Source organism: Sinocyclocheilus grahami, unplaced genomic scaffold (assembly GCF_001515645.1).
Source record: "Sinocyclocheilus grahami isolate Dianchi unplaced genomic scaffold, SAMN03320097.WGS_v1.1 scaffold121.1, whole genome shotgun sequence".
Taxonomy (NCBI): Eukaryota; Metazoa; Chordata; class Actinopteri; order Cypriniformes; family Cyprinidae; genus Sinocyclocheilus; species Sinocyclocheilus grahami.
In genome coordinates this window covers 1,224,919-1,248,341 of record NW_015505300.1, presented here as the reverse complement: position 1 = coordinate 1,248,341, position 23,423 = coordinate 1,224,919, and the positions used below count along the sequence as shown (strand labels likewise).

The window sequence follows — 23,423 nt, the reverse complement described above, 5'->3', positions numbered from 1 at the left end:
AGCGCTATCCTGCAAATATGGCGGATAAACAAGCAGTTTCCCAGAACTCAACGCGGCGTTACGTCACATTCTCATTCCTAATAGTTTGTGCATTATGAACAGTGAGTGATGTGCCTGCTACTGTATTTTTCTCTGTGCGTCCGACTTCAGCGTCTCTGGCCTGTGTTAACGGGCGTTTACAGACTTCATATTTTCACATAAATTACATTTTGGAAAATGATTGCATTGCAACGCAGTTTGTGCAAGTCCAGAACTGAGACGAGTTGCAATAAGATAAAAAACGGCCGGTTGCCGATCGCATAAGTTCCAGGGGAAGCTCCTTAAGTTCAGCCATCCTACACACACGTGACTGACCGCTCGCTCGCACCAACAGGAGGAAGGGTCGTGTTACTCTACACTGCACTCAACCTAAGGGATTCCTAAACTTTCAGTCTTTGAGGAGACATGAACAACAGTGCATACTGCAAGAACGGTATAACGGAAAATATTAGTGGTTTTGAAACTGACATTTTCAAATCGCGGTATACCTTGAAACCGGTAATCAGCCCATGCCTAATGATGAGTCTGCAAAACCTCCCGCTCTATATAAAACAAACAGTGGCTCACCTTAAATTCCTTCCCTCAATCTCTGTCCAGTGCGGGTAAAATAATTATAATGCTAAAGGTGAAGTACAATTCATGTTTCTTTATTAAATAACTCTCAAAGTAATTTGAAAACTTTCTGTGAGACGTAATTTCTCTACCTTTCAAAATGCGCAAATGGCTTCAAATCACCACACTGCATCTGCTGCAGTTGACACAGGAATTGTCTCTTGCACAATCGAGGCAGTGTTGCCTCGTCACTAAAGTTTATAATTTGCATTTCTTCTTTTTTAAGTGTTGCCAGTGTTTAAACCATTCAGCACTCGTGCGCTCTCCTAGAGACGGTGCGCTCATGCACACTCAAAGCGCGCACACATAAGGTCACCTCATATACAGCTCACGAAATCAGGCTTGTGCTGTGTGTAAGCTATTATGCAACAATTGTCCCATTCTAAAAACTGTATGATCAAAATTATATATATTTTAAAAATGTATGTATTGTATTTTAAAAATTCCCCCCCACAAGAGTCACTTAAGAGGGGAATTCCCCCCATTTTCAAAATTAAATTAAAGCCCCAACACTCCTGAACAAGCTCATCAGAGTCTTCAGGATTATAGGCGGTGAGCTTGATCACGGTTGGAGCTAAGCTCTGCAGGAACATGGATCTCGAGCAGCAGAATTGAGAACCTCTGGTCTATACCTTTTATCACAAATCTAAAACTAAAATACAATTAAACAGTTTGTTTTTCCAACAGAAATAAAAGTGAATCAGTCACATTCACATGACCTACTAAAGTATGGACACAAGTTTTTCAAGGTGCATTCTGTAAAAAAGTGTTATGACTGACATTAATCAACAAAACATGCATACCTCCACTGGTATAGAATGGTAATATTTGGTCTACTGAAAATATAAAAAATAAAGTACAGTTTACATGCAACCAAATAATCCGTTTTTAATCGGATTGACGGCTCAATCGGACTGAAAAGCCTTCATGTAAATACCTTAATCGAGCTCGATCGGAATGAAATTTCGATCGGATTAAAGGTTTTTTATTATTCCTTTTCTAATATGATTGAGAGTGCATGTAAACACTCGATCGGATTGAACCCCGAAACTGAAAGGACTGCGCATGTGCAATGATGCAGAAATAGCATAATGACGTATGCCGCGCAGAACGAGTGGTTCTTCCTTTTGAATAAAGTGTTGTATAAATGCGTGTCCTGTCATTATAAAACTCTCATTTCACTCGGCAACTGTGGAGTGGAGCAGGACAACCTCCCACCAGTCCTTGTTTTGGATTCTCATCCACAGGCAACCCGTTTTGGGCGCGGGCAGGGGCATTTTTACTGCATGATAAACATGAGCAGCACGGCACAGCGGTTTATATGTATATTTATCCATAAATAGATAAATATTATTTCTGCTGTTTAAAATAAATGAAGAAACCGTGTAGGAGAGTGGTTATTATGTGCCAGCAGTAAGAAACTCTATATTTGTGCAGTGTGCGCATGTCAAAAAAAATAAATTCCGATTTGAAGCTTGTGACATATAAACGCGCACATCAACCCGATCACTTTATTTAGCGTTCATGTAAACACTACATTCAGATTCATCAATCGGAATGAATTCAGTCCGATTGAACCAAAAATTGTGCATGTAAATGTAGCCACTGTGACTGCACACAAGTTAACTTTAATGAGGTTATGTGATTAAGATGAATGTTAATGTATAATGAGTAAAGTAAACAAGAATCAAACTATCGAAATGCACACGGACCAGTGTATTACAAATCAGAAATCTAAAACAGAAAGGCAAATTTACCTTAAACACGAGAAAATCCAGCAATGCATCACCTCCGTGACAAGCCCAACCGTCCCTCTCTGATCCATAGCACGGGTAGAGTGTCTTGTCCAAATACGCACGCACGGATTCAAGCATGCTGTACTTTTAGATGAAAATTTACTCAATATTTCTAGATTTTCCAGAACACCTGAGAAGAGACCTCAGATGATGCCAACCCTGAAACAACATACAGAACTACCAAATTTTGCTATAAGTTTGATTGCATCATATAATAATTGCTGTTAATAGTGTTCATCGTCTGTTTGATTACGCCTTTAATTGTTTTTACCGCACATTTCTGCCATATGTACATTAACTGACAGTCACCACTGATAAGCTACCACTAAATATACTGTAGAAACGTGCTTTTCTGTAAAGCTGCTTTACAACGATTTGTATCGTGAAAAACACTATACAAATAAACTTGAATTGAATTTATGTGCAATGACTATAAAACATGTAAATACTACAAGTAGATATTACTTAGAGTCTTCTCGTGTTCATTAATTACATGAATTAAATGTGTACATTTTACTTAAAGTTGTTCTCCTTGAATTTTAATATTACAAGTAGAACTTATGATGGTTAATTTATTATATTTTACAACACCACAAAGTTATTTTTTTTCAGTTGGTTGGACCTTTTTGTTTCTTTAAGTCACAGTGGCCTCTGCAAGGTGGAGCCTCTGATTCTGTGTGGTCTTCCAGCTCCATTCAGCCTGTAACTTCCTCTCTTTAGTGAAAGATCCTGTCTGATGTTCTCTGGATCTGTCTCACCTTCTAAATCAGTGTTTCGCAACTGGTTGGTCACAACCTAAAAATGAGCTGCAGGTCTGTTCCGATATGGACAACAGGGTTGACCAGAATGATCATAAATGTTCATTTTTGTATTTAATTTTTTATTCTTTTTCATTAAGATAACCATATATTTTTAAGAGGACAATATGCAGAGAAAAAATGCTAAATGTAAATTATAATATTTACTAACCATATAACCATTCATAATTATCTGATCGCAAATTAAATGGCTTTATTGGCTTATAAAGGATGGAGAAACTGTTCACCATATATTATGCTGTAGATGATAAAAGCTGTGCATTCAAACAAACTAATGTATTTTTCAGCATATTCCTTGGTCAGCATAAATGGGACATGCCTTTACCCTCAAACTATGAATAATTGACTGCAGAGAGCATGAAACCACTAAAATGTAAGACATTTCAAAACAAAAATAATTATTATAATTGTTGTTGTGATGTTGTTTTCTTTACTGAAGCTCATGATATTAATAATTTTGTTTTGTTGGTTCTACATTTTTGTTTAACAATACTGTTTTGGGTTGCCATATGATGTCCAAAATAAAATCATGTATGAAAAAAAATCAAAACTCATCATTAAAACTGGAGCTTTGAGAGATAAGTGCTGATTCTGCTGCTGCTGGTGACAGAACGGCATGATGGGAGTGCCATCAAAGATGAGCAGCATCCAAGGTGAAGAGTTTGAGTTTATGCATGTGCATGAAAGAGACACACTGTACATAAATAGCACTTGCATTCAGCAGTATAATGGTATTCTCGCATCTGGCTGATGAGCACTTCACCACGCTGATGTTTGATGTCTAGAGCTTTAGCTTCACTGATGTCTACAGATCGTTTCAGGGATGTTACTATGATCGTTTGTTAGATCTGTGTTCTTATTTCACACCATCTCGTTCTGTGTTGTTCTTTCGTTTCATGCTGAAGTGGAATACGTGTGTTGTAGTAAGTGAAGTTGACACTGTTGGCTGTAGATTTGGGAACTGACTCACCCACATGCTGTTGTATGTGATTCATGGCTCGGGACTCGTTTGGAATGATAATGCAGGCTTTGGTGTTTGCTCACAGATAAATGAAGCTGTGAAAGTCGACGGTTGGCTCTGTGAGGAGTGCCGTCTGAACGGAATGCCAAATGTCCACGTGAAAAGCGAAGGCTGTCTCTGTGATTGAGTAGTATCTCAACCAGCTCTCAGCGGGATTTATGTTCTGCTATATTAGAAGTTTCTGAACATGCTCACCCTTAAACCTAGAATGCATGACTGAAAAAGAACATACATGAAAGCATAAATGGGGTCAAAAGGACTACTGTTGGATTTAGTTGTTTTCTTCAGCTAGAAAACATCCTATTTTATCTTTATTTGCATTGAAATTCTCAATTTGATTGTACACTAATTTTTAAAGTCAGCATAAATTAATATGTTTTTCTTCCCTGTTTTAATGTATATCTGAGTGAAGATGTGAGGTGAGACTTGATTTTGCTCATCAGGAAATGATTGGAATTGTTGGATAATTGTCGTTTGCTAATTGAATGTTTTAAAAAATAATGATGTGCATGGATAAACTATTTATAAAAAATATTCCATGAAAAATTAGAATTGTCCTTGTTGATTTCATGGTTACTTTGTTTCAGTAATTTTAATTTCTAGCTGATTTACATAAAATAAAAAATGAATTTATTTATTTACTTTATTTACTCTCACTAATGTATATATTTACAGAAACTAAATTATTATTTGTTTAAAAAATATTTATTTATTATGATTTATTTAATAATTAATAATAATAATAATAGTTATCATTATATAATGGACTAATAAATCATATTAATTATTTTTTGCTATATAATAATTTAGTTCATTTATGTGTAAATAAATATAACAGATAATTATGTAATATGCTTTATTATTTTTAATATTATGCAATAATAATAATACTTGTTATTATTACTTAAACAAATAATATATTAATAATAATTATTATATTTAAATAAGTATTTAATAATTTATATAAATATTTTGCTTATTTATATAATTAAAAAATGTTGTATTTTTATTTATATATTTTATTTAATACAATTTACATATTGCTCTTTTGTTGGTTTGATTGCTTCTGTTGTCTTCATTTGTAAGTCACTTTGGAGAAAAGCGTCTGCTAAATGACTAAATGTAAATGCATATATAAATAAGTATTTGTAATTTGCTTAATAATAAAGTACATTTACTTAGATATTTTAAATAAGTAAGTAGGCATATATTTGTTGTTAGAAAGTACATATAAGTTGCTAAATATTTACTTCTCACCAAGGAGTCTTCTCATACCAAAACCAGGTGCACCTTCTCGCACACTGCCAGTAGAGATCTTGCATTCTAGTACGTCCTGTGAGACACCCACTCCTGTCATGCATCTGGACCTGTGCCAGTGAGGCAAATCCTCCATCTCACACTCAGGAAATACAGAGAGCCATTGGTTATCCTCTTAATTGTTTCTGTAAGCTTCTCAAAGTAGATGCCTTGCATTCTGTTGATAGATCTGTAAGTCTCATAGTCTTAACTCAAAGTGCGTGCAATGTATGGAGGAGTAAGCTGACTGTAAATGTGAGTTCTGCACCTTCATATCATTAATCACACGAACTGTGCCCTATGATGAATGTTCTAGGGAGGGATGACATGATAAATATGCCTGTTTGACATCTCATCTGTGTGTCTTGATTAGTCTGAGAAAAAAATATTTTGTGGAAAAACTAAACAAAATAGAGCATTAATAAAGTGATTCTGAATTTGTAAATCTGAGTTTTGCTGTTAGGTTGTGTACTAGCCATAATGCTGACTGAGGTAATAATGTGGTTATTGCTTCATTAAAGTGCTGAGCCCTGAGTAGCGAGTTTCTATCAGGGTTTTCTCATTACATGAATGTCCGTGTCGTCGGGAGGAACTTCCCCATAAAATGATAAACTGTAGCCCTGTGAGCCTGTGAATTTCCAACATCTGCTGCTTTCTGGAGTGTCATGATGATTCATTAACACAGTATAAGGGAAGGAACACTGTGAGCTCAACATGCAAACACTCCTCACTCACTCTCCACTGCTAATGCCCTTACAATCACAGTCAAACGACTGCCGGCATCTAGCTAACACTGCTCAACATTACCAGATTTAAAATGCCCTTTAACCTCTCATAACAGTCCTTTGGTCATCTTTGAAAAATGATACCATGCTAGATATCGGACATTTATAATGAATAAGGTCAAAAATAAGGGCATCTTTCTTTCTTTCACTTTTTTTCATTTTCAACAAACTGTTGATTTGAAAACCTCAAGAGGTCACACAGAATATTATATGAGCCGTTTTATTTATTGTATGTAGTTTTCCATTTTTGCAAACATGTTTACAGAATTTAGGGACATGTGATGCTTGATTTTGTGTACTTTTAAAATGAAGGTAAAAAAAAAACTGCACAAGAATGAGCAAAAGGGTTGCGAATTGTATCCCAAAATATGCTGGCAATAAGTTTGAAAATATTGTAATAATTGATGACCTATGACTTCTATTTAAAACATGAAGAATATATAATGATATATTAAAGGTGAATATATTTACTATTTTTATATTATTTAAAAATAATTTATTATTATTTAGAAATATATTTAATTATAATTAAATATTTTCTATTAACAATTTAAAATGTAATACAAAATAAAATTAAAAAGGATCATTTAAAAAAAATAGTTTGTTCTTTTTTTTTCTTATAATTTGGGTAACAGTTGAGCTTGATGAACACAGTGAATATGGAACTATATTCAAAAGGAATTGCACATTGTATTTGCAATGTAATTGCAAATCGCACATACATGTTTCCATTTACTTTCCGTGTATGTAACATGTCTGCCATATTTTTAATGGAAACGCAAAGTCCATTTGCAATTGCATTTCCAATGTCTTACAAGTTATGAGTCTGTCATTTTGGAAAGCAATAGAAAATCACCCATTTGCTATTTCACTTTCTCTGCTCCAACCCTCACAAAATTCAAATGGAATCGCAATCACCTTTGCCCTTGCATTTCCAATGCCAAACACAGTCAGCTGTCAATCAATCTTGAGGGTGGCGTTTATTGATATCTATCAAAAAATGAAAACTCCTAGTCCTCATGTCTTAGAATTTTTATTTGCATAAAAGCTTTAGTTTAGGTGTAAATGTCACAAAAACTCACCCTGGTTCCTTACCATTATTATTTGCACGTACTAACATTTTTTCTTATCATGGTAATAAAACAATAAAAAAAATACATTCACTGTGTACTGTGATTTGTGATGGCAGCATGTTACCTGCTGTTTTCTCTTGCCCAGGCATCACCCCCACTGATAACCTGCAGCCGCTGGAGGACAAGGGCAGCTCAGACAGCAGCTCGGAGCCTGTTAAAACCTGAGCCACACACAGGTTTGGTATGTATTCGCTATTTACTAACTGCGTTTCCATCCAGTATAACTTATAGAGTACTAGTTGCAAAGACAATACTTGAAACAACAGCCAACCTTCTGTCAATAAACCAACAAACATTTCATATGATATCTGCAGTACTGGGGGCAGAGAGTCTTTTTTTCCTTTCCCAAGTCCTTTTAGTGTGTTGTGTTGTGTTATTGATTTGCAGTAGCAGATGTTCCTTCAAAGAAAAACATGAATTACTTGAGAGAGCAGCTTTTAGTGCAGGATAAGTTTTTCCCATGTAATTTCCTCTTAAGCTTATGGGGTGTACAAGCCGACACATTCCCTTTGATCATTCCCAACCCTTCAGAAGTGCAGATCTCAGTACGGTCATCTGGGTAAAGGCAATGATGAAGTCAAGGTGTTCCAGACTCACTAACAAGCCATTAAAATGTAATCGCATTATGATTGGGATGCATTTCTCATTTTAATCACACTACCTTAGTTTCAGGACCTTTGTTAAAAAATATTGTTGTTTTGTTTAGATTACATACAAATGCATTTTCATTGTTATTTAGTGTTCGTTTTTTCCACAATGAATCATGTTAACATATATGCTGACTGAGACGGTAAAGTGATCCAATCCACAGCTTCAGGATCACTAGCCAACTAAGGGCATCCTCAGTTCTCCGTCACTGCTGTCCTCTCATTGCTCATTGAGTATCACTAACGGGATTATTTCACCCGTATCCGGGACGGATAAAGCATTAAGTGCACGAGAGCGCGGGGTTTTTTCATTGAGGACACTAGCCACTTTTTAATTGTTGAGTCAACTGTGGGTTCCGCGTAGTGTAATTTGTGAAACCATATACGCTAGTTATTCATTCACTATTCTACGAGTGATCAAAGCCCCTAAGCTTTGGGAGTGATGAGCGCAAGAGTAAGGTCATGAGTGATGAGATTTGTTCCATGAGCTTTAGTACAGGATAATCTGGGTCATGGCTTGGCACTAAAGGAACCTCGGTCTGGGTTAATGTCCCTAGCATCCGTTTACACCAACTAGATTAACATTTGTTCTCATTAACTCACAATTAGGTATTGATTACTGCACAAGCACCCACAACTAAGCTTTGCTAGAACATTTATATTCACTCAGGATGTTTCGGATTGTTTTACACTTCTGCTTTTGTATGTACACTACTGTTCAAAAACTTGCTGTCAGGAAGATGTTTGTTTCTAACCAGAATATTTGTTGATGCTTGTTTCTAATTAGAAAATGATTAACTGTGTGATTTTTAATCATGTTACTGAATCTAAAGAGATTCCACAACTTTTATTCTTCTTAATGTGAATTAATGTAGCCAGGATCCCAAATGAACACTTTCCAAGCGTCAAATGCTTCTCTGTTAGCATGACCTTTGAAAGTGGTTTAAAGGGCATTACTAGAGGGTGTCCCATAGAGAAGAGAGCACATTTAAATGTGCTAAAAACCGAAGTTGCTCTCTGAAGAATACAGACAAACGTGCTTGTGCTTTGAAAAGTTCACCTGCAGTCTTACTTGGGCCATAGAAGGCCAATTTCTGCAGTTGTAATTTAGTGTTCTGTATTTTGCAGACCTCCTCAGAATAGATGCACTGTTGCAACCTGTGCCTGCCAGGTGTCCCCCGACAAAGCACAGTACATCCTGTGTTTGGTCGGGATGTCAGAATGATGCCTTTTAATAGGTTCGCTATTTACCTTAGGCTTCATTTTCAGAGCCTTTCCACTATCACAGAGCAACTTTAATTTACATCGAGATCACAAATATCCTTGAAAACGCTGTGGGCCCTTCAGTGCCAGCATTACATATAAAATTAAAGGGGTCATATGATGTTGCTAAAAAGAAGATTATTTTGTGTATTTGGTGTAATGAAATATGTTTATGCGGTGTAAGGTTAAAAAACACATTATTTTCCACATACTGTACATTATAGTTTCTCCTCTATGCCCCGCCTTTCTGAAACACGTCGATTTTTACAAAGCTCATCGTTCTGAAAAGCGAGGTGTACTCTGATTGGCCAGCTATCCAGTGCGTTGTGATTGGCCGAATACCTCAAGCGTGTGACGGAAATGTTACGCCCCTTACCATACTGTGATGCCCTGTCAGGCCGGAGCGACTAGACAAAAACATTAAAACCCATTATAAATTAGGCATTTGTTGCATCCAGTGGGGACATGATTACGGATTATAATGACTTGTACTATTTCCTCAGCGACCAGCACGTATCAGCTCCAGGCATGACGAAGCGGATATCATCCTTTTTTGGAAGGCCAAATAAAGTAGTTTCGCTTTCACAATGAAACACACAGCGCCTTCACGACATGGCGGAGGCGGTGGCAACAACAATACTACAGCGAGAATAAAAGTTACGCCTTCTTTCTTTGCGTGAACATTTGGGCGGCGTTATGCAAATCTTCCCACATCGTGACGTAGACATGTGGGGGCGTGTTAGAACGAGCTGTTTTAGGTAGGTGTGGCTGACTCTTAACTTTCATAAAGAATATCTCTTTGGATTTGAGACTTTAGTCTTTGCAACTTTACAGATCTTCTTTATGCACCAAGTGCTTGTAACACTTCAAAGAGAAAGGAAAAATTGAAATCGCATCATATGACCTCTTTAAAGTGTCTAAGACAAAGATGTCTTCTGTCTGGATATTTTGGCAGAGGCAATATCAGATGGTGATGGTGAACTGGAAGTGATGCCAGAGACTGATTTGAGGCCCTTGATGTGTGACGCATATTGACATTTCTTCCGAACTTCAGTCTTTGAGTTTTAGGGATTTGTGGGATGTCTGGTATTTTTCTTGTGCTCTTCAAATGTTGATGGCCTTTGAATTTAAGCTTGTATTTGTTTTTGCAGAATGGTAGACTCTAAAGGCCCGACTAACATGAATGTATGGCACAAAAATTCAGTCTGATTTTTTCATGCAGTTTGTCTATTTAGATGTGTAAAAAATGGCATGGAAAACCAGAAATGCCCCTTTACCACGGTTACCCTAGTACACAAAGCATTGTGTAACTGTCAGTTTCTGACACCTGCTTGTCACAGAGAATAAAGGAAGTCCAATTGGATTTGGATTGTTCTTTATAATGCGTTCATTGTAGGCAAGCTGTTGCACCGTGCAACAGACACTGCGACTGGTCTTGTAGCTTCTATACATAATTTTATTATGTAACAAGGGCTCAGGCACATTCACACACACACCTGCTGTGAGGTTGGGCCCATGTCTGGATGAGTGACAGGAGGAAAGAGCCAATGAGCTGCTCTGCCCTGAGGGAGGGGGCTCATCTGCTGGCTCCATGAGTCACTAGTCCAGCTCACTGCACACAGCACACAACCAGCTCTAATGCCACAGCCTCGTGCTGCGGCTGCTGCTGCTGCTGCTGCTGGTGTGAGCAGATAACAGATGGACACCAGAATCTGTTGCTTATATAGCAGTTTATCAACACACTGACACTCTCAATATTACTGCTCGTTCTTTCTAGCTTTGTGCCATCACGGCTAGCTGTGGTGTAATCTTATGAAACTATTGCGAACATATGAATATACAGTCAGGTCCAAATGTCTTGCTTCCATTACAGTCAAGATGTCAGATAATCTCAAATCAACTTACTTTGCATATGTGCTTTTATGACAATGATTAAGATTGTTTTAGAAGGATTTTTTTTTTAGAAAAGGATATTTAAGGATACTTAAGATATTTTTATAAACAATAATTATTTATAAAAAAAAAATAATGTTTTTATTTATAAATAATATTATTTTACATGTAAAAATATTAATTAAACAATATTTACTATTTACAAATAATGTTAACAAATTATTTCGTACATGTTTGTTTTTAGAAATGAGAGATTTTAAGTCAGTTATTTCTATCTTTTGCTGTAGTGTGTCAGTAAGAAATATCAGTTTACTTTTCCAAACATCCCTTTTACCATTAATTGTAATAATCCAGTGAAATGTTCCTTGTATGCACAAGGAGTCTGACAACAGCCAGTGCTCTACGCAGAGATCTGATCTCACCATCATCCAGTCCGTCTGGGATGATGTGAAAAAATAAAAAACTAGAAATGCGCCGATGGCAATTTTCTTGGCCAATTCAAATTTCAGATTTTTTTGTAAGCGTGACCTGCCGATACCGATTTTTGCCGATTTCGGTTTTCTTTCTAAGAACTACAATTGACAGCATACACAAACAAAAATCTACTTTATTCAATGTGAAAAAAAAATTTTACATAATAAAATAAATGATTAAATATTACAATTCCCCTAATCTGGACTAAGTTACAGATGTTCTCTCACTTAAACAACTGTAAAAAATAAAGTGCTCTGTGACTGGAAAGAAGTAGAAATGAGTTGCTATATTAAAAAAAACACAGATGCCATTTCCCACTATGTTTATCAATTTTCCCCTAACCTTATTAAATGTGTCATCTTTCACATCCAATTCTTACATTGTTTCACTTAATTCAGCTAGAATAATGAGTTGTTACCATTCAAATGACATCAGCATCAACAAACTCCATCTTTCCACTGCAGGAAACACAGAAGCTGCATCTGAAGTGGCATTAGATGTAATTTGATGAATCTGTGGTTCAATAAATGCATTTACTCCGCAAAATTGCAAATGCATAAATCATTTTTGTAAGATTAATGTTTCAAATAATTTTGAACATACAAATAAGAAATGTTGGGAAAAATGCAATGATACTTTAAAATATGAAACCAAACCACCAGTAGGTGGCGGCAAATGACAGCTTTAACGAATTAGTCATTTAGTCATTCATTCAACCGAGTCGTTCAAACGGCTCATTCATTCAGAAACGAGGCAAGTGGCTCGTCTTTATGAATGGGTTACTGAATAATGACTCACTCGATTAGTCAAAACCGTGGATTCATTCATTGACGAAACACCGCTGTGTGTTGCTTGTAGACACAATTCTGCTGTGACTTTGATTGGAACTATTTTCGTTTGCAAAATTGAGCAAAAACAGTCAATATTGTGTCTAAAACGTAAGTCACTTAATTTTAACTTCTTATTGAACTACAGTTGTATAAAATCAGTGTCGTATTGCAGTCATGCTGATATTCGGGGAAACATCTTGGTCATGTAATGTTGCTTACCTATATCATATATTATAAATAACTTTTTTTTTTTTTACTGCAGTATGCATCTATAACTGTGAGTTACTTTGTGTGTGTTGTTGCGCTCTCTTGTTTTGATTTCTCTCTCACACTCAGGCTGTGCATCTCTAGAAAAAACCTGAGACAGACTAAATCCAGAAGAACTGTGGCAAATCCTCCAAGATGCTTGAAGAAAGCTACCTGCACAAACTACAGTACTGTGAAAAGTTTTAGGCATTTGTGTAGAAATGCTGTAAAGTAGGGATGCTTTCAAAAATAATGTCATAAATATATTTTATTTATCAATTAACTAAATTAAATCAACATTTGGTGTGACCACCCTTTGCGTTTACTACAGCTTTTGTTCTAGGTACATTTGCACATTGTTTATCAGGTAGCTTTGCAGGTAGGTTTCTTAAAGCGTCTTGGAGACATTGCCACAGTTCTTCTGGATTTAGTCTGACTATTTTCTTCATGCAATCGCAGATGGACTGGATGATGGTGAGATCAGATCTCTGTATGTAGCACTGGCTGTTAGAAACACATGCTTTCAAACTCGGACATAAATAAATAAAAAATATCTCACTGGATTATTACAATTAATGGCAAAAGGGATGTTTGGAAACATAAACTGATATTTTCTACTGACACACTACAGCAAAAGGTAGAAATAACTGACTTAAAACCATTTATTTTGGTGAAAATACTAGACTTGTGCACAGTATATCTACTTTTTTATTATATATTTTTAAAATATAAATACATTTGTTTTGACACCACAGGCAAAGCAGGTTTAAATAAAAACTGGTTTTGCTGTGAATCAGGATCATACTGTAGCTCTCCTCTCAAGAGAAATGTTACTAGAGGACGAGCCTTTAGGCAAATGTGATAAAAGGATTTTAGCTGAAATCTAATCTTCTCTTTGTTTTATATACGACTTTGTAACCCAATACACCCAATGGGACATTAGTGCTTAATATCATCTCAGAGTTGATAAACGCAACAGACCTGCGTGAATCTAGAAGTAACGTAATGTGGACATTTATATTGTTCTTTGAGGCCACATGTTATTGGTCATGTGGCCTCAAAGCAGCTTTTTTTTTGGGGGGGGGGGGGGGTTAGTTTCTGTTTAAACTGCCTGAGAACTGTTCGTGTGATCATCATGTGTTTGGAGGGAAAAAAACAAACAAAGAAATTTGGCCTCTCAGACAACAAGCTGGATTTAATGGCGGTATTGCTACATTGCCAAACAGCTCAGCTGATGTGACGTATTTTCTATGCGTGTTTCTGTGATTTTATGACCAGAGCTGCACTGGAATATGGCTTACTTGGTCATCATGCAGTATAACACTAATACAGATGAGAGCACATTCCTAAGACGGGAAATGCACTTGTATATGTGCTTTATGGTATGCTAGCTGTACATAGGAAATGGTAAAAACCTCATGAAATGACAAGCAGTTTTCTGACTTATAAATAGTAATGAAATATTCATGTGTGTAGTTAATGCATTAACAAGTGTTAACAAATTGAACCTTACTGTAAAGCGTTTACCACTAAAAGCCACAGAACTCATTGTGGTCTTTTTTGTACACACTGGAGTACACACATGACGGGTATGTTTCTCATAAGCACAGGATCACATACAGAGGTCTCCATATATAAGAAGTCCTGCATGAGTTACTGATCCTGGAGCAAGTCGTTCTAATATCCGTTTTACAAATCGCTGTTTAATTTCAGCCGGCCAACTCAGGGTTGGTGCAATGAGGTAAAGTGTTATTCTTACATGGACGATAAGGGTGAGCGGGTGCGTTGAGAAAGCTGTGGGGATTGTCTTTGGCTCTGATAATTCAGAAGGGCTTTGGAGGGAGATGAAATGATGTGAGATGGCTCTTGGCTGGAGTCCCACAGCTGGGCTTACTCTGTTTTGGGGGAAGGGGCTACAGCATTCAGCATAGAGGATTAAAGGAGACACGATTTTTTTTTTCTTTGTGGGGGCGTTTAGGGAGATCGTTACAATTATTACTCTCTGCGTGACCCGTGTTTTAGACTCCTCTGTGTTCTGTAATTATGTTTAAAGAGAAAGGCCCATTGCTGTTTAGGCTCATAATCACTGACCCCTTCCTGAAACATATAAACAGTCATTGTTGATAGTGTTATTAAAGAACTGAAAACACGGTTTTCATCACAGTCTCTTCATATTATTTCTAGTTAAATCCACGGTGAAATCCAAGCATATTATTTGCTGTATATGCTGTTTTTGCCCTGCCAATGTTCTGCAAATGGCAGAATGGGTTAGTTTAGAGTGTAGAATTTCTTAAGATTACTCGATAACAGTGCTTTTATGCTATCACTCTCTGACCGTGACATATAATTCACATGCATTTACTAGTAGAAGTTTTTTTTTTTGTGTGTATGTGTTTGTGTTTGTTCACCTGCAATATTCTGTCTTAAATGCAAGTTAAGTTTTATTAATCTGTGGCATGCTGTCGATTGCCACTAAAAATACATTTGTGCCTTAATTTTTTCCAAAAATGCACACAGAATGTATATCCATGTATTTTTGCCCTTAGCCTTCCATTATAATCACATAACCTTCAGTGTGTTTTTCTAAATTATTTTCTGTGAATCAACAGCATGCCACAGATGAAGTTTAACTTAAGCGGAATTGTCCTTTTAAAGGCCAACTTATTCTATTTTCTCTAATACTTCCTCCTCTGACATTCCTAAGACTTTGCAAAGCCTCTGTCTGTCCCAAAAGTGACTCAAGAAAAAAAAAGAAAAAAAAAAGAATGCTTTCGGGTCCAGTGAGGTTCACTTGCTAATGGGTTTGTTTGTAATTAAATTATATAATTTTTCTTCAAAGCTGATTGCTATACAACAATAAAATCCCTAGGGAGCTTGTAATCACTGGATTTGAATGGCTTGAGGTTGGGACGTACAAAAATGATGACAAACTGAGTGTAATACCTCAGATATAGGTGTCATTGTAAGATAATGTTTCACACAGGTTTGACGTTAGCTATACCTTGTAATGACATCCACTGTCACATCATTATAACATTCTGGACTGCCTGACAAAAATATGACTGGAATTTTTTTTTGTGTTTGTTCACCTGCAATATTCTGTCTTAAATGCAAGTTAAGTTTTATTAATCTGTGGCATGCTGTCGATTGCCACTAAAAATACATTTGTGCCTTAATTTTTTCCAAAAATGCACACAGAATGTATATCCATGTATTTTTGCCCTTAGCCTTCCATTATAATCACATAACCTTCAGTGTGTTTTTCTAAATTATTTTCTGTGAATCAACAGCATGCCACAGATGAAGTTTAACTTAAGCGGAATTGTCCTTTTAAAGGCCAACTTATTCGATTTTCTCTAATACTTCCTCCTCTGACATTCCTAAGACTTTGCAAAGCCTCTGTCTGTCCCAAAAGTGACTCAAGAAAAAAAAAGAATGCTTTCGGGTCCAGTGAGGTTCACTTGCTAATGGGTTTGTTTGTAATTAAATTATATCATTTTTCTTCAAAGCTGATTGCTATACAACAATAAAATCCCTAGGGAGCTTGTAATCACTGGATTTGAATGGCTTGAGGTTGGGATGTACAAAAATGATGACAAACTGAGTGTAATACCTCAGATATAGGTGTCATTGTAAGATAATGTTTCACACAGGTTTGACGTTAGCTATACCTTGTAATGACATCCACTGTCACCATCATTATAACATTCTGGACTGCCTGACAAAAATATGACTGGAATTTTTTAAATAATAGACCATTTTTACAGTCAAGCTATAAAAGCAAGAAAGGGTAAACCTTTTGATCTAAATACCCTAGGCTTGCGATGGCTTAAAATAAAATGGGCCTGAGCACAAAGGAGAGACCTCTTGTTTGCTGCAGCAGTAATGGCTGTGCTGATGTTTAGTTCTTTTATTCATCTTTGCAGCCCCTAGATAGAATCAGAAGATTGTCACAGACTGTTGTGCCATAAAATGCTTTGTCATAGCAATTTCCAGAACTATTGTGGCCAGCACCAACACTCTTGTCCAAGAACCTCTGTAATTAATTTTATTTATGAGACCAGGAAAGTTATCCACCATTTTGTGTGTTTTTTTTTTCTTGTCCCCAACCTCAGGGTTTTGGCAGGAACATGAGCCCTGATCATACGTCTGTATTTCTCTGGCTGCAAAAAGAAAACTTGCGCACTCACACACAATTTGCTGAATCATTGTTTCTTTGCATTTGTATGAGAATAATTAGCCTCTTTTTCGCTTATATGAGAATATATAAATATAATTTTGATATGAAATGATTATAAGCAATAAATAAGAAAGCTAGCTCATCAAATTCTCTTTTTTGCTTTATTGGATGATTATACAGATGAATGACAGTAATGTATCATATAAACGAAGGATTTTCATATAAGGATTTCATATAACTTCTAGATATATTACAGTTATACATATGGGACCACAGTACACTAGCCTACATAAATATTCCTAGATTAAAGTCTAAGATTGTCTCACCCACACTCACCAACACTGCCTAAATTATATTAATTCCACTGATATTGAGGTGTGCGTGTGTTTCTATTAGTTGTTTTTTAGTGCTTCATCGGCCAACAGCACGCCAGAGTCATAGCTCTTCCTGTTGTTGCTAGGAATGTGATGTCACCTGCTCCCTTAACAGGGTTGGTCCTTGTGTGTTTCAGATTCTCAGCCTTGGCCAGGAACAAAGGAGCAGCGACAAGGCTTTCCCCACAATCCTCTAGTGCTCCCTCCCAGCTGGCCGAGCCTGACGGGTGTGCTGACACTGACTGGATCTGAGAGCTCTCTTTTTCCGCCGTGCGGGGTCTGGCTGTGTGGAGGAAGCGGGGGCTAATAAATGAGCTGTGAGTATGAGGCCTCACTGCTGACAGCCAGTGGAGACAGGATTAATAGTCCGGTCATCTGGCTTGATGTGTGATCCTCCAGGCTGCCCCTTGACGAGAGTCCACTGCAGAATCCACCACGGCGGCTGCCGAGAGACCAGCAGAGATGCCCACCGAGATGCTACAGGCAGATAGCAAGCCCGCCGGTCAGGGTGGGGCCTTTGCCACTGCTGTCCCACTCCGCATCCTCAACAAGGGGCCTGACTACTTCCGCCGGCAGACCGAGTCCAACCCAAAGCGGTTGAGCGCCGTGGAGCGACTCGAGGCCGACAAGGCTAAGTACGTGAAGAGCCAGGAGGTCATCAATGCTAAGCAGGAACCCATCAAGCCACAGATACTGGCCAAGCCCCCCGTCTGCCCAGTTCCCACCAAGAGAACTGGCGGTGTGGGATCTGGCTTGAAAGCCTCCAATAACAACGCCAAGTCGGACACCTGCGCAACCACCACCAAACGGGAGAATCTCAACCTGGAGATCCTGAAGAACATCTTGAACAGCTCCTCCTCATCCGAGGGGCCCGCCAAGGGGATGTCGCACAAAGTCGGGGCTCGTAGCTGGGCGCCGCATCGCTCGTCCGAGCTGTTGGAACCTGGTTGTCGTTTTTTTGCTGACTCGCTCAAGGTACCACCTTCCACGCAAGGTCGACACAGTCCACAGGGAGGCAACTTGAACCTGAGTCGCAGGCTGCTGGAGGAGAGGTCGTGCGAGGCTGATGGCGAGCGTTCGCCGCTGCACGCCTCCCACAGCTCCTCAGACATTCGCCGCATGTGCAATGGCAAGCCACTGAGAGCGGCCCGCAGCAGCAGCTCTTCCGCACCACCACTGCCGCCCAAGCCTAGCACCAAGGCCTTGGCTGCATGTGACAATGCTCCCTGCTCCCCTGAAAGAGAGACACTATCTAGCACTGCTACGGAGCTGGAGTTGGGCAGTTCTGTGGCCCGCAGGCCCTCTCTTAACCGCTCCAAGTCAGACCTGAGCGATCGCTACGCTCGGGCCGGTGCAGACGTGGAGCGCTTCTTTAACTATTGTGGGCTGGATCCCGAGGAGCTGGAGAGCGTAGGTGTGGAAAGCTTCACCCGAGCGAACTCTGACATCGTGTCGCTCAACTTCCGTAGTGCCAGCATGATCAGCTCGGACTGTGAGCAGTCACGGCATAGCAATGACGACCTGACTGATGAAGAAGACGACGCTGGGGAGCGTGTTCCCTATGGCATTTCTGCCGTTGAACGGAATGCCCGGGTCATTAAGTGGCTCTACAGCATCAAGCAGGCGCGGGAGTCTCAGAAAGTCTCCCATGTCTAAAAGAGGGAACAGACCCCGACCTGGTCTGGACTTGGTACCTGCTTATTTTTGCAATCCATGCACTGTCTTTGAAATCTCAAAAGATTACATGGCAAAGCATTTTGAGTTGATGGCACTTTTTAATCGCTTTTTGCGTTCAGTGTTTGCTGTCTTCTGAATCTGCATGGCTCCTTAGAAACTCAGCCTCTTTGCGGGCCTCAAGGTAATGCAACTTATGTAGGAGCCTCTTTAAAGATGGTTGCGTCAATGCCATCTCTGTGCAGAGAACAACTCATATTTCCTTTTTTCTTTTGTTCTTTCTGCCTCTTTCTGTCAGATGTTTTGATGCCAGCACCTTTCAGGTGCTTCTTATTTCACTTGGGCGCACTGAGCCAGGAAGCCATATCAGTATGAATGCAGAGCTGCAGTGTGTTTCGACTTCTTTTGATCCTCTCTTTCTGTCAGTTTTTTTACTGGTTCTTATGATGGATACAATATGTATGTACATGAACCTCTGTGAATAGACGCAGCAGAAGCATGTTTTAGTCTATTCTCGAGCTCTCCCCCACCCGACTTCTCTCGGTCAGCCTTGCACTGGTCATATTGTTCCAGCAGTATCATGACACCATTCAGCTTTATGTGGTTTGTTTTCACTTTGTCTGTCATCCATAATGTTCCTGTTTGGCGGTTGATTATTTTTGTGGTACTATTTTTTCGAAAGGTGTAAATGCTGTAAGAATATGTATATAATTTTCAGAGTTGTCGGAAAAGCATTGTGTGATGACAAGTATGCTATGTTCCTCCATAGCTCCTTGTCTGTTTGTTCCCTCTCTGGGCTTGCATCTCAAGGCTGTGTGAGACTTTGTCCATGACCAAATCTGTATGACACTGTTGTTGCAATGACATATATGTTTGGTATATTGAAGTTTGAGCTGTTACTTAAAAATTTAATCAAGACGTTTGTTCACTTTTAATTCTTTTTCATTTCAATAAATGGCTGGGCCCGCAGCAGCAGCTCTTCCGCACCACCACTGCCGCCCAAGCCTAGCGCTAAGGCCTTGGCTGCATGTGACAATGCTCCCTGCTCCTCTGAAAGAGAGACACTATCTAGCACTGCTACGGAGCTGGAGTTGGGCAGTTCTGTGGCCCGCAGGCCCTCTCTTAACCGCTCCAAGTCAGACCTGAGCGATCGCTACGCTCGGGCCGGTGCAGACGTGGAGCGCTTCTTTAACTATTGTGGGCTGGATCCCGAGGAGCTGGAGAGCGTAGGTGTGGAAAGCTTCGCCCGAGCGAACTCTGACATTGTGTCACTCAACTTCCGTAGTGCCAGCATGATCAGCTCAGACTGTGAGCAGTCGCGGCATAGCAACGACGACCTGACCGATGAAGAAGACGATGCTGGGGAGCGCGTTCCCTATGGTATTTCCGCTGTTGAACGGAACGCCAGGGTCATTAAGTGGCTCTACAGCATCAAGCAGGCGCGGGAGTCTCAGAAAGTCTCCCATGTCTAAAAGAGGGAGCAGACCTCCCCAACCTGGTCTGGACTTGGTACCTGCTTATTTTTGCAATCCATGCACTGTCTTTGAAATCTCGAAAGATTACATGGCAAAGCATTTTGAGTTGACGGCACATTTTAATCGCTTTTTGCATTCCGTGTTCGCTGTCTTCTGAATCTGCATGACTCCTTAGACGCTCAGCCTCTTTGCGGCCTCAAGGTAATGCAGCTTATGTAGGAGCCTCTTTAAAGATGGCTGCGTCATTGCCATCTCTGTGCAGAGAACAACTCATATTTCCTTTTTTCTTTTGTTCTTTCTGCCTCTTTCTGTCAGATGTTTTGATGCCAGCACCTTTCAGGTGCTTCTTATTTCACTTGGGCGCACTGAGCCAGGAAGCCATATCAGTATGAATGCAGAGCTGCAGTGTGTTTCGACTTCTTTTGATCCTCTCTTTCTGTCAGTTTTTTTACTGGTTCTTATGATGGATACAATATGTATGTACATGAACCTCTGTGAATAGACGCAGCAGAAGCATGTTTTAGTCTATTCTCGAGCTCTCCCCCACCCGACTTCTCTCGGTCAGCCTTGCACTGGTCATATTGTTCCAGCAGTATCATGACACCATTCAGCTTTATGTGGTTTGTTTTCACTTTGTCTGTCATCCATAATGTTCCTGTTTGGCGGTTGATTATTTTTGTGGTACTATTTTTTCGAAAGGTGTAAATGCTGTAAGAATATGTATATAATTTTCAGAGTTGTCGGAAAAGCATTGTGTGATGACAAGTATGCTATGTTCCTCCATAGCTCCTTGTCTGTTTGTTCCCTCTCTGGGCTTGCATCTCAAGGCTGTGTGAGACTTTGTCCATGACCAAATCTGTATGACACTGTTGTTGCAATGACATATATGTTCGGTATATTGAAGTTTGAGCTGTTACTTAAAAATTTCATCAAGACGTTTGTTCACTTTTAATTCTTTTTCATTTCAATAAATGGCTGATTTTGCCAACTTTTGCCATCAACTTCAAATGTTTGAATGTATTTTCCTGTTATTTATATATTTGATGAATGCATATGATGTTTTTTTCTTAAAGAAGAACATCAAAATATCATTTTTTTGTGTTCCTCTGAAAAAGAAAGTCAAACAGGTTTGGAACGACATCAAGGTGAGTAAACAATGACAACCATATTATTATGTTTTTTTTTTCACAAACTTTCCTTTTAAGCAGTCAAAGATTAATTTTTAAACCAGCTTACACAGTGGGTAGATAGTAGTGGAAAAATCACAAAGGCCAGTCATGTGATTCTTCCATTGCTGACGCTGAGAAAACCGCTGTCAAGTCTTGTTTCCTCACGATTTGCGCATAGGCAAGATGTTCCCCGTTTTAAAACCCTATTTCGCACTCTCATTGTAGCCCTTGTCTCTTTGCAGAGCATGGCTGTCCGCTGGAGGGTAGGTATCTTTAATTTAGTAATTTGTGCTGCCTGCTTTCTCAGGGCAAGAGGAAATGATCTAATTCATAACAAATGTTTAGAAAGGCCAGTCCACTGCACTAGAGGCCCCCTCGCTCCCTAGAGTACCTAACTCACTCCCATAAACAAGTTCAAGGGATCTACGGGGTCACAAGCTGGAACACTTACGTGAAACCTTATGTTTTCACCCACTTTACTCTGCATTTTAGAAAAAAGACCTTCAACTTGATGCTATCGAAAACACTAAATTGGGCTTTGTGGTGCTTGCTAAGTCAAGTCTCAGTGTAACTACATGCTTATTAAACTTTGCTTAACTAGTCAATTGTTTGTCCTACGGACATGAATGATACCTCAAATCAGGTGGCTTATCTAGCGACCAGAATATCGTGGACTCTTGACCTTTTCTTGAATTTGCAGTTTTCTGCCCAGAACCACCCTAGCAACCACATAGAACTGTTATTATACGTGACTGTTCATTTTAGTAACTAGAATAAGGCATGTGTCTTATTTAATCCATAAAATGGCTGCCAACTCTTGTTGTTTTGAAATTGATTGTTGTTTTAGGGAAATTAAAAATGATTTGTAATAGCATTTGAGTGCCTGTTAAACAATATTTACACAATGCACGCCCTCTTCGCTACTCCCCTTCCCCCCAGAAAAAGTGTGTAATGTAGGATTAGCAAATCCTCCCTCGGGCTTTGCATGACATGAAAATAATTTCTGTTCATGTGAGGAAAACACAAGACTGTTGAGCTGTGATGGCAAAAAAGCCTTACTTTCTAAGTGTATAATAAGTATATTTTATTAATTTGATTTACAGAAGCATGATTTTTAACATTTGTAGTAGATTGTTCTAATATTGTCTTCTTAAATATGATCAACAACCATAATCATCTGAAGTGTTTTCCATTTCTGAATATCTTTAATGATATTTTATACTGAGATGAGACACAGATGTTGTTACAGTATTAGTTTGATGCATGTAGTGCCTGCATAAGGACAGTATATGTGTAACCCATCATATCTGGTGTGACTTTATTTGTTCAATTTGTTCAGTGTTAAGCAGCACAATTTGTTTTCAACATTGATAATAATAATAAATGTTTCCTGAATTCTAAAGGATCATGTGACACTGAAGACTGGAGTAATAGCTGCTGAAAATTCAGCTTTGTCGTCACAGGAATAAATTACATTTGATTTTTTTTTAAAAATTGTAAATAACTACAGCCTTTGTGAACATAGCAGACTTCTTTATATATATATATATATAAAAAACGGAATAATGATAAGCCATATGCATCTTTATGTTTGAACATGAATACTTCCTTTTTTTTTTTTTTTGACAGTTCCATACTAAATATAGGGTACACCGGGGCTAAAGGCCCACCTTAAGAAAAAATGTGCCATTCACTGCG

At 38.6% G+C, this 23,423-nt stretch overlaps 2 protein-coding genes across 4 annotated transcripts in view; both read left to right on the top strand.

Annotated features, from left to right (window-relative positions):
* Window positions 1-19,995, top strand: part of LOC107589841 (protein FAM110B-like) — a 38,889-nt gene extending 18,894 nt beyond the window's left edge. The window contains exons 2-4 of one of the 3 annotated variants that reach the window (XM_016278392.1): window positions 7,586-7,681; window positions 17,545-17,724; window positions 17,807-19,995. In XM_016278392.1, the coding sequence (XP_016133878.1) occupies window positions 17,870-19,063 (1,194 nt within the window). In that variant the 5' untranslated portion in view covers window positions 7,586-7,681; window positions 17,545-17,724; window positions 17,807-17,869 and the 3' untranslated portion in view covers window positions 19,064-19,995. Of the gene's footprint in view, window positions 1-3,561; window positions 3,639-7,585; window positions 7,682-17,544 lie in introns of those variants that run through there. The other 2 variants (XM_016278391.1, XM_016278394.1) reach the window with 2 other exon arrangements.
* A 39-nt stretch (window positions 19,996-20,034) lies between these two features.
* LOC107589885 (protein FAM110B-like) lies at window positions 20,035-21,593 on the top strand (the record flags this gene model as incomplete). Its single annotated transcript, XM_016278460.1, has 1 exon — window positions 20,035-21,593. A coding segment is annotated over one exon (519 nt), but the record flags the coding sequence as incomplete, so codon positions are not given.
* Window positions 21,594-23,423: the final 1,830 nt, after the last annotated feature.